This window comes from Pezoporus occidentalis, unplaced genomic scaffold (genome assembly GCF_034315485.1).
Source record: "Pezoporus occidentalis ecotype Australia unplaced genomic scaffold, CSIRO_AGI_Poc_V1 ctg55, whole genome shotgun sequence".
NCBI lineage: Eukaryota > Metazoa > Chordata > Aves > Psittaciformes > Psittacidae > Pezoporus > Pezoporus occidentalis.
Genome location: NW_026915888.1, coordinates 1,317,198 through 1,329,631, shown reverse-complemented (window position 1 = coordinate 1,329,631; position 12,434 = coordinate 1,317,198). Strand labels below are relative to the sequence as shown.

Sequence of the window (12,434 nt, the reverse complement as noted above, 5' to 3'; positions counted from 1 at the left end):
TGAGGGCACTTGGCTTTGCTACCCTGTGCCACCCTGCTTGGGCTAGACTTGGTTGGGAACTCCTTGGTAATGAGCCCACAAAGAGCTGCTGCAACCTGGACCTCTTGAACCCTGTGGAGCTTTAGTCCTCTTTGTCCCAGAATTCTGGTGCTTTCTTCCTTTTACTTGTCTCCCATTTGCCACCTGCATCATCCCTCCCAAAGAGAATAAGTGATTATAAATTTCAGAAGCTGAATTAAGAGTGTTTGTTGAGGGAGATGGGTGGGGAGTTCTGGTTAATGAGAGATCTGCATAAACAGGATGAAGTCATCAGAGTATTATCAGGAAGCAACCAAAGAAATCAGAAGTGTCTGGGACCAAATGCTGGAGCGAGTAGGACCTCACAGATTTAGGGGTCAAGAACTATTGAGCTTTCCTGCAGCTTGCCCCAGGATCTGATTGCCCGAGGAAATCATTTCAGCTGAGATGGTAAATCATCACTACACCACCTGTCATCCTCAGGCTTGTCAGAAGCATTCCACTGCCTGTCTTCCCTCCGTCCCAATTCCTCCCTCTGTTTGCTGCCTCTCTGATAGCCACAGTGGAGGCCCTTTGAAGAGGTCATGGCAGGAGAGCTCTTGGCTGGAGGAGAGAGTACTGTGTGGCTGAGGCACTGTAGCTGGTGAGAACCTGGTGTTAATTTAGAATAGAAGCAACCAAATAATGTTCTGTGTTTCAGTCTGGCCTTGACATTGCAGCATCTGTGCCAGTACAGCACATGCAACACAAGGGTGGGTGAGCAGCCCGTACCTTGGGAGGCTCTTGAGTTCTACCTTTCTGGGCTAGCAAGAGCATTGTAGCTTGCAGCATCACCTGGTGTGGATGTTGGGACATACTGAAGTGTGAAAAACTTTACAGAAGTAAAATCAGGGAGAATTAGTTACCTCTAGGTAGGGCTAAGCGGCTTTTTAACACATACTGATGAGAGGAATAGTCCAGGCAGAAGTGATGATGTATTTCTAAAGTTAGTCTACAAGCACCAGCAAAGAATAGTCAAACCAAGGGGTTTATTTCATTGTTAGGTTCAGCACAACCTAGTGTAGGTTGTTCCAGCCACCCAGATATATCAGCTGCCTATGTTGGCACAGTGCTGTGCTAAAGCAACTCTGTAGCTTCTGGCTCCCAGCAGGCCCCCATTCATTTGGCTTGAAGCACAAGCAGAGTGAATGCACATCTGTTTACCCTTGATGTTGCAGGCATACCCTTTGGCATCATTCTTGTGGATAACCAAAGGGCAGTTTGGGGCTTTTATGAAATATTTTTAATTCTTACTATATTTGTCTTTTTATCCATCTATCTCCCCCCAAAAAGTGAAAAGAATCCACAAAACCCCAGTAGAGCAGCTGGAAGATTTCTGTCTGGAAGGCCCATTTGGTTGAGTTCTGAGCACTGACAATTCATATTCTGCCTGACGTATGCTCAGTGGGAATTTATTGTGGAATATTTTTCCAAATTTTTAAATCTAATTTTTATATCTTTTGTTCCCCCAGTGACCCACTGTGACTGGGGGTAAAGAAAGGCTATACTGAAAGCTCTGCCTACTGCCTGTGGAACCTTCTGGAAGTCTTGCAATAAAACAGGATTAACAAGTTTTGTTTGATATAGCACAAAACTACCCCAAACAATCAAAAACCCCTCTTTTAATTTAAATGAGTAAAAAGTGTCATTCTGGGCCATAGTAAGCAGAAGACACCTTTTTGCATGCTAGTGGTAGCTGAACAAAAAGGTGATGTGATGGTAATCTGAGTCCTACAGGATACCTGACATTGTAATGGTCAAGGAGCTTTTCTATGCCATGCATATCTATGCACTTACTTGGATATGCATTTATGTATTTTATACTGTTATCAATTAACAGGTATTGATGGATTTAGCATTATATACGAGTCCAATGTGACTCCTTTCTACCATTTCATTCTAGGCTAAAGCATTTAATTATGTTTTTATTAATGACATAGCTACAGTATTCTAGGCAGGTCCTGGCATCCTCAGACCTTTCATGACATGTGCTACTACTTCAGTCTGGAGTAGTTTCTTGTAATTCCAGCAGTTAGTGTTGCTCGCTTTCTGAGTCAAGCCCTGCATTCCTGGCCTTTCTGGGAAATATAGCACTAGGTTTGCCAAAGATTTCTCTTACTAAATGTAAAGTGAAACATTCCCATCACAAGCGCTGCTAATTCACTAACCAAAAGCATCTCGTTTCCCTGCTTCCTTGAATGCCCTGAAGAGAGAGAGCTCACCAGTTCAGAGGCAGTTAGAGGTCTCTTAATGTGCTTAGGAGTTTAGAGTCAGCTCCTGACTGCAGACCCCGAGCACTAGCTTCCATTGGGAAATCTTTATTCACTAAAGTACTTGGTGGGCAAAATATTTTCTCTTCTCCTAAATAAATAAAGAACTTTGGATTTGCTGACACAACCTATGTGCTTACAAGAGGCAACAGGCCTTGGGGAGACATTTATGATCCAGGCTAGATTGACTTTAGCAAGTAGCAGCTGGTGCTGTAACGCTGCTTAGTGTTGGAATGCTCTTCCGCACTGCAAGGTAGAGAGGCAGAAAATGCAGCTGCATCTTTCCTCATTTGAAACGAAGCAATGAGCTAGTTATCACCACTGTGCCCAGCTGGTCTCTGTGAGAGTCAAAGGTTTAACCATAGAGCAGGCTGCAAACCAGTGTTAATAAACATCCCTCCTGGAGATACTTTGAAATTTAGGCTCTTGTTGGCTGGGAAGGAAGATTACCTCCTAAAGGTTATCTGACAGTCCTTGGGGTTACACCCTGTATATGAGTTTCCTCAGGATAGGACCTGGGCTGAGGGATTTGTGATGGGGAGGATTTTCTGTGCAGGGTTTTTCAGTCAGCATCTCATTTCTGTTTGATTCATACAAATAACTTAGAAGCTTAATTAATGCACCAAAAGATAAATATTTATGCACCCATTTAGCTCATGTTTGGCTCTATTTATAAACAAGAGCATCTTGCAGGAGCTTCTTTGACAAGTAAATAAGTATAGAGAGTGCCTGTGTGTTAAATTAAGCATGCTTCGTTAACTCTTGCACAATACCAAGTCTTAGGTAATAACTAAACCAATAAGCGACAAGGGAGTAGGTTTAATGGGATTAACTCAAACGCTTAAACTTCAGGAGAACAAGAAGCTGTTGTTTACTTTCTTAGTTGGTGGGGGAAAAGAGGCCAGGACTGTTTGGTTTTACTGTTAATTTCAGCTTTTTAACTGTATTGGTATTGTAGTGATACAGGAGGTTAAGAGAAGAGCAGTCACACTAATGTCCTGCTCTTAGGGTCAATGTCTACTACCGTCTCTGATATGACTAATGGGAAATTGTGGCAGGCCCAGGTCTAGTTTGAGGTTTGACTTTTGCAAATCAGAACCCAGTCTATGAGTTCTGATGTGTCTATGGGGTCTGATGAATGATGTTTTTAATAGCTTTGCCTGTAAGAAAGCTTTTGTGGACTTTTAAACACGCGCTTTTTAATACGCCCTTTGCATACTTAGTGTAATGTATGATTGTGTTCTTGGTCGCCTTTGTTGATGGTATATTGATCTAAGTTGACACCTGTGTATTGAATGATAAAAGAATATTTTGTACTTGTTAAGAAGCAATAATTTATTGTGCATGGTATAGCAAAAGGGGTTTAAATCCCTTCAGAACGTGTTTCATCTCCTCATCTCTTGATTGCTTCAATCAAATTCATAAAACTGCAGAACGGAGGCCCAAGTCCAGCAGTTTGTTTGCTTTTCATTTGCTGTGCTTGTAAAGTATTTCTCAGTTAAATGTCCCGAGGCTAAAATTTTGAAGGAGGATTCAATGATTCTCCATGATGAACAGGCACAGAAGCAGAAAGCAGCTCCTGTCCCAAGCCTTGCAATTGAATTCTCCTGGAGTCTGGGGTTTGTTTGTGTTCATTCCTGGCTGCATGCAGAGGCCAAGCCAGTACATCACATTTATCTAACGCAGGGTTAAGCTAAGGGAGTCAGATCCAGCTGTGGTTTGCAGTATCAAGTCTTCTCTTTTTGTGCATGCTTTTATGTGTGCAGAGTGCCTTCAGTTAATTAAAAGATTGACTCACTGAACCACAGGCAAAACCTTCCAAGTGTGAATTCTATGTAAGGAGAAAGATACTTTTAAATATCTGGTCATCAAAAATACCTCTCGGTTGCTGTCACCTGTTGTATTGAAGTGGATCTGTGCCTGGCTTTGCCTTCCCTTCAAAGTCTGTCAAAGTCTTTAAAGGCAGCTAGGGAAAAAGAAATAATTCTTCTGTATCAGGTACGTAACATGAATATGTGGAAAAACACTTTCTGGTTCGTCTGTCAGCCCAAAGGAGTTGAAAATACCTTTTCTTGATGCTCTACAAGAGCAACGTGCTAATAGCACAGCAGGCGAACACTGGGCTGTGACAGCAAAGGTGGAAAGGTCAGAAAAGAGAGAGATTATTTTGTTTGGAGGTGAAGATTGTCTGAAATAAGTGATTTCACATTTAAAAGGCCGCCAAGGAGAAAACTGATGAATGTTAACATATTTTTATATTGTTTTATTTCATTCTTTTTTCTTTTCTCATTTGTAATGCTTGCGTATTCAGGAAGTTGAGGTAGGTTTTTCACTTTTAACTTGTAAATATCGGTACAGTAAATAAAAGTATCTGCAACATATCATAATTCATATTATACTTTGAACTCTTATGAGCAACTGTTAATATTGTTATAAATGTGTCGATATATGTTAATTATTAATGTGTTAATATCAATTTATTAACATGTTAATATTAAGATGATGTAATACCTTTGTATGCTACTGTAGGCATAGGTGTTTTAAGCACATTAGTATCTGTCCTAGTAGAAAGCTCAGCAGCACATAGATTTCTGTGCAGTTGCCTGTTAGGAAGGTGTTTTATTGAATCGGAATGTTACATGTCATTAATAAAGCTGATTGTATTTATATATGTGTATATATATGTATATATACACGCACACCTGGAAATTCATGTTATGTTTAGGTGCTGTTATTGCTACATCAGCATGCTGTTCTTCTGTTGGAGGAAGTTGCAGTGAAATGAGGGTATCCATTTGGAGTTATTCCTCCTCCTAACAAAAGCCATTTCAGGTTAATGTATGGCTTTCAGCACCTTGCAGAGTACTGGCACAAAGCCCTGACCATTCTTCAAGCCAGAGCTGTAGGTGTGTATTTAAATAAGACATAGATTTCCTGCTCAACCATATCTATAGCATGAATTTCACCTTTACAGTGCCATGACCATTCAGTTGCAGTTCTTGCTGGCATCAGTGCTGAAGTGAAACTCTAGTGCCCTATTTTCTGTTGTACAACTGGTATAAGTGATTTTGAACTGCTATTGACCATATTGCTTGAACGTATGTATAGTCATTATTTACTCCTATAAATAATAATGTGGTTTATATATTGAAAACCCAGACGGTCTCCTCTATTCTACTCTTTAGGGCTTTTTTTTTCTTACTTTTTCTTGTGTAGTTTCCTACTTTGTTACACTGTACTTTCAGGCATATTCTAAAATAAAGATGGTTTCTATTTTCAAAAAGGAATACTAAAGAGGTCTGCATAAAGGAGAAGAATAGGTTTACAGAAGAGATGGGTGGTTTGGAGGTTATTTTGAGAGGAAGGTGCATTTTCTGTAAAACATTCCATTGATACTGAAATTGAGGTAACCCCCCCTTTCCAATCCTTATCTCAAACCTGCTTCCGTATGCCACCAGCATAAGAAATCTTTGTTGGGCGTTGAATTATTTAACAGTTTTTGATGCTGCAAACCCAACAGCAAAGCAACACCCAGGGAAAAATGTAAGCAAGGAAAAAAAAGAGAATATTTTGTTGCTGGAAAAAAATAATTATTCTGCTCAAAAAGCTTAAAACCCAACACACTGTGAACAGTGATTAATGCTTGGTGAATTCAGCACTACATCATAATCAATTACAAAGCATTGTGAAAGCATGAGGGGGTTTTGTATTAACAAAGCTGTGGAACTCAAAGGCAAGTCTGTGATTGTACTTCTGGTGCCAAAACCCCATGCTTCTGAAGAAAAAGTATTGATACTTTTGATGTATCTGAAATAAATGATAAAAAATAATCTTTGTTTTTAATGTGGAACATCGTCACTGTCCAGGAAGTCAGTATAGACACTGAGCATCAATATGCTTGCAGAAACAAAACACATTTCTTCCTGATACTTATGCAGAATTACATCCAGCCTCTTCATAACAGACAGCATTTGCCCATCCTCGCCTGCCCCCAGAGCAGCAGAGAGGAGCGGGATGGCACATTCCACAGTTCTCCGTGCTGGAAGTGTTGGCACTTTCTGCTTCTCATGATGTCCATAGCATTCAGGAGAGAATGCGCTGCCGTGAGGTGCATCTCCTGGTGTTCAGCAAGGGCATGGAGAGTCCCCCTTTCTCCTACAGCAGCCCTGTAGGCTATTCTGGCCCCAGAAAGCATGACATGCTGGCTTCCAAGTTTCCAAGATACTCCAGGTTAGGGTGGCTAGATAACATGAAAGCATGTGAAATTCAGTGTACTGGAGATAAATAGTAAAGAAATCCCTATGGAAGAAATAATTCCAGCCTCTTACACTGCTGGGTTTTCAGTTACCACCCTGACAGGAAAAAGAAACATAGGGACAGCTTGATAAAGACATCTCTTCAGTGGCAGCCCTCAACAAATGAATTATAGAATACTGGATGTATTAAAAAGGAAATTAATATCGATATGCAGAAAAATATCACATTCGTATCAATCTTCCATGCTTCCTCACTTCAAGTGCATTGCTCTGTTGTTACCCCATCCTCTCAAAGGGGACACAAGTGAGAGATACGGAATATGCTGAAACTAAATACAACAGTTGGGCTTAAATTCCTCTGTCATACAAAGTGGGGGGAACTTTGCCTTCAGGTAAATATTTGCTAAGTACAAAGAATACAAATTGATCCAGCGCACAGAAGAGTTTTCCATCCTTTTTGTGGGGAGACTTGTTTGCAACACAATCTTTTTGCTCAGGCACTCTGACAGTTCCTGCCTTCTCCATTTTCAAGTCCAGTCAGACCCATGTAAAACAGAACCACGAGACTCACAGCAGAATAATATCTTTACATCACATTTAAGAAGCTTTTAAAAACGAAATAGTGGGAACAGTGACAGAAGTGTTCGCTGCAAGCGCTCTTGGATATTACTGCACTTTATAATGGTTATGATGTTATTGCTGTGTTTCTGTACAGTCACAATGGTGGCATTTCCATGCGTCCAAATGAATGGAAGTATTTTTGGATTTACTTTGACCTTTTGCCACACCAAGATGGTATAGATTATGCTATGTTATCTGAACAATATGTTCTTATCTTTGATATGAGGAGTTGTAGATTGATATGAAATAATAGAATATATAATAACGGGCACAGTTTAAAAAACAATTCAGAGGAAAAATTCAGGGTGCTGAATCCATGGAATTTTTTTTATTCTTCAATTTCTAACCTGTATTTACTACTTTTTAGGACACAACCTGTTGATTTGGGCTAAATATATTAGAATCAAACGATGAGCTGATTCATTTGTACTTTAATTATTTAATATAGTATTGAAAAAAACCCGATTATATTTTTCCTGAGTTTCCTTTTCTTTTCTCCCCATTTAGGATGATTATTTCAGGAACTGGAATCCAAACAAGCCTTTCGATCAAGGTACATATTTTATGGTTCTCTTCTGTTATTTTGTTATGTCCCTATGTAATTTATGCCTTTATTCCTTCGTCTGTCCCATGCATTAGTGAAGAGCTATATTCGTACTTACATGTCCTTCCCAATTGAGTCACAGCTCAAGGTGATTTATGTATAAAGGTGTGACTCATCTCTCTATTTTGCAGCCATGTTTTTAATCCCCATCCCTTCCAGTTTATGTTCAGTGATAATATATATGCTTAGAAAGATTTTCTGTAACCATGAATATTGGTCTCGTATGTGCTTTAAAACAGGTATCTTCACATACATTTCCTTTCATGTTCAAAACTTTCCTAAAGGAATGCCATAAATGTAATTAATGCAGTTCCTAACAGTCAAGGGGCTAATTCTCTGAAACCAGTTGTGATGTATGAATTTCAGGGCTGTTTTTTCAAAGGAAGGGGTGTTGTGTATGTGCTGCTGACTCAGATATAGATTCTGCAAATGACATTTTGCACTTCATTGCGGTGAATTGTTACGTTACAGCAGTAATTCAACAGTTTCCAAGCCAGCCACCAAAGGACAGGAAAATACTCATAAACACCCAAATTGTTGCGACCAGGATAACACTGGAAACAAGATCCATGTCAGGAGAAAGAACTTCAGTTGACAAAAGAGATCTCAGATAGCAACTTACCAAGCTTTCTCTGCTTGATGTTCACAGCTTGCAAAAAGCTTTTCAGATGGGGTGGTAAGAGACATTTGTTCTTAATACCATAGATGAATATTGGTGGAAACACTGACGTTGCTAGGCGTGGTGGGTTGTATTGGATACTTAATGTTTTGTCAGTAAAAAACACTGTGTGCAAAGGCTCTCAGCAGTCCATCCTCTGAAAGGCTCATACAAAAGCAGTGCAAGCTGATAGCATTCCATAGTTTTGTCTTAAAATCAGAATATTGTACTTTAACTTTGTTCTTTGTTGTATCTGTCACTCTGACACCACTTGGGTCTTACCCTTCGTTATTTCTTCAAGCTTTCTAGAATATATTTTTTCCAGGACAAATAGTAAAAAATTACATGTTGCACATATTTTCCTTGGGTGGAAGCAGTTATCAGCTGTTTGCTTTGTGGAGGATAACACCACACAACAGAAAAGTGCAGGTCAGTTAGCTCTCTGTTTGCTTTCAACAGTTGCTCATTTTTCCTATTTGTAATGTTCAGTGGAGCTCACACATCTCCTGCTTGGAGATTTGGCAATATTACAGCTGTAACATCACAGGTAGACAGTGGACTTTTTCCAGTGCTTAAGGCATTTTTAGGATCCTGGATTTCTTTGACTAGCTTTGGTTCATTATTCAACACCATGCCTCTTAAATTGCAGAACGCCAGTGTCCTAGAATGTTGTTCAAAATGGTATTCTATAAATTTCAATCTACATCTGCTCTGAAATTTGTAAGGGTTTTCAAAGATGTTATCTGAAAGTTGTATTGAAAGGAATGATCATTACATGGTAACTACATACAAATGAATTTCAGTTATTGTAGATCCATCGCACAGTCCTCCCTTCTGTTGAATCCCATGTTCAAAATCAAGTGGCATTCAAGTAGAGTGTGAGATTTCTTTTGCCCTTCAGAATGTGAAGTGGCTCTCTGGGTATGGAATTGTTGGGATTTTACATTCAGAAAAGGTATTTCTGTAAGCAAATTGCTTAAGCAAATTATTGAGCTAATAATATTGTTACTGAGCTAATTTTTAATTGCCTAAAAAAAGGCAAGTCATGTTACATCAGAATGTTCTTATGCATCTATAGAAATCAAATAGTATGAAATGATACTCATGAATCATACCACAAATGAGAAGAAAGAGTCAATCAGTTAAGGAGAAGGAAAGGCATGAACAAACAAATTAAGGAGTAACCAGATAAATGACAGACCAGTGGAGGAGATGAAACCACAATGCTTCCTTTATTCATTTCAATTTGAGCTGTGCCAGTCATTTATTTTACAAACAGGAGTCATAAAAGGAAGCAGCTTTGCTGATCAGAGATTTGAATCTTGAATTACTAAAGTGTTTAGGAAGAAAATACCCATTGGAAGTCTCTGAAGGTGCTTTTGAAAATTCACTTTACTGAATCTATTTCTGTATTTTCTTGCCAAACAGGCTCTTTGTATTGCATGTAGGTAGCTCCCAGGAATATCATTGGAGGCTTACATATGTTAGAGATAAAAGTGTAGATTCTCTGTCTTTATGGAAATGGAACTTCAGTGTCAAAGGAAAGGGAAAGGGGATGTTTTTGCCAAGGCATAGATCAACAGAGATTTTCAAAGGCATTTGCGGGATCTAGGATTACAAATCCTATTGACTTCAAATGGAACTTATGCTCCTACCATTGTCAGAGGCTTTGTGACCCTTCTGTGAAAAACAAAAAGGTAAATCCTGGCAAGAAAAAGAAGTATTGCCAACAGATTTAGAGCTGCTTTGAAAGTGTCTTCTTCCTTGTGTTCCTGAGATGTCTGACGCTGGGCAAAACCACAGATCACCTTAGAGATTTGAAATCACACGTGGATAGCTTGAAGCGATACAAACAGTCGTACATCTGTTAAAGGTTCCTGTCTCCTTACAGAATAAAGGATCATTTCTCTTTCGGTGGAAAATTTCTCAGAGGCTATGGGTTGTTGTAAGACAGCCTGGGCAATGCAGTCTGGGTGTGATACTTGGCCTTGCATAGAGAGCTGTGCGCTGCTTTTGCCTCATTTAAATCTTACAAACGGATTGTATTTGGTCAATAGGTCATTCTTCATATATATCCTTAGTCTATATATACATATAGATATATGTACATGTGTGAATGTGTATGTGCTATATAGATGTGTATATATATAGATAGAACTGTTTAAATAGGAAGTGCTGAGATGAAGGAAGGAAGGAATATTTTATCTTTTCTAGGTGTTTTCCACCACACATTTAATTTCTGGTATTTTCCATGCAGGGAAAAATGAACAGTGAGAAGAATGTATCCTAGAGCTTTTATGCAGTGCAAGCTGCCGGAAAATTTAATGTCTTTAGTTCTCCATTCTTCCTGCCCTGACATTTTTTTGCATGTTGTTCCTTTTGTCTTTGTGGTGTTTAAATGTCCCCTGTACTCTTATATAATTTTGGAGATAGAAATGCTTTTATTTTATGCTCTTTTGGGTTCTTGTATCCAGACAGCCTGTGCACATCCTGCAGTAAGGAGCCCTGATTTGTTCCCGAGATGCATAGGAGCTCTGTTGTCACCACACAGTTGTTATTCCGAGAGATATCCCAAAGGCAAATTTTAACCTCGCAGCACCCAGGTTCTTCCTACAGTGACTGAAGAGAAAAAGCTTCTCCAGTGGGTGAATGAAAGCAGACAGCTGCCTCTCTCCCTGGGTTGTCTGGGTAAATCAGTCTAGCATCATTAAGCCAAGGCTAACTTGTGTGAATATCCACTTGTGAGACAGGTTTACAAGTCCTTAATGTTTAAAATCTATTTCTCAATTCTAAATCAAAACTCATGTTTGAATATTCTAATTGTGAAGTCATTATATGGGAGCCAGACTGTAGAATCCTGATGAAGGAGATGGGGGCCGGGTTTGGAAGTAGCTGAGGGTAGCTGTTACCTGCCAGAAGTGATCTCACGAAGGCAGCTGGAGGATTCGGTATGTTTAACAGATTTAAAACCCAGCAGTACTCAAAGGTTTTGAAAATCAGCGGCGTTCTGCCTTCAGCTTGTGCTTTATTTCCATCTTCTATAGAAGAGTCTGCTGGGTCCAGCCAACTCTATATTCTTTTCTAGCATAAAGCTAGCTTTATTCAGCAGATTGGATTATTTAATTATGCACTGAAAGCCACCAGCCACATAATCAAGCAGACTGGCACATGACTTGCAGTGAAACCACCCCTAGAGTCGCACGAGGTACCTTTGCAGAACATGCCTTTCCAAGGGAAGTCAACTTGAATGATTCAGCTGCGTCTTGGAGGGCGTTTGAGTGATGGGAATTTATTTTTAGCCTAGCTACAAGCCCGGCTTTTTATTTGTCTTGAACCCAGGAGAAACCAATACAAAGGTGAGCATCTCACCCACAGAGCTAAGCTAACGAGGCATTTGGTCTGCAGAAGGCAGGAGAGCGTATAGCCTGAAAATGATTGCTAGTCATTAATACTGAACTCAATTCTGTCAGAGCTGCAGAAGCCACAAAGCAGCAGAGTGGAAGGGGCAGGTTAGTCAGGAATTTAAAATATGGATCAAAGGGTTAGGATTTATTTTTTCTTCTGACAAGGTCATTTGAGAGTTCTTAAGGAGCTTGACAGCGAACTTGACACACTTACCGAGTCTTCTCCATCTGCATGGGAGAAAGAAAAAGAGGGGATCAAGGAAAAAGTTTAGCATAACATTCTCAAGTAAAAGATTTTTGGTATGGTAATGAAATGTGTCTGAGATTTCGCACCTCTTCAGACTTGCCAGAAAATTGGCTCACTCAGACTATGTATTATTGTAAGTGAAAACTGTTAGCTAAAAAAATGAGTCTAAGTTATTGAGGATTTCTGCTAAAAGCCACCTCTCAATAGCTGTGCTAAATTATTTTATGGACAAAGAGATGTTATTACTTTTCCTGATAAGGTGCATAAGTAAGAGTACACGTTGTTAGGTTTAAAGCTGCTGGAAGCAGCCTGGGGTG

The 12,434-nt window shown here is 39.5% G+C and overlaps 1 protein-coding gene across 1 annotated transcript in view; it reads left to right on the top strand.

Moving 5' to 3' along the window:
• The window catches only part of SPOCK1 (SPARC (osteonectin), cwcv and kazal like domains proteoglycan 1), a 287,946-nt gene that overhangs the window by 84,350 nt on the left and 191,162 nt on the right, over window positions 1-12,434 (top strand). The window contains exon 3 of the mRNA XM_062638044.1: window positions 7,712-7,757. Coding sequence (XP_062494028.1) covers window positions 7,712-7,757 — 46 coding nt within the window. The remainder of the gene's footprint in view (window positions 1-7,711; window positions 7,758-12,434) is intronic.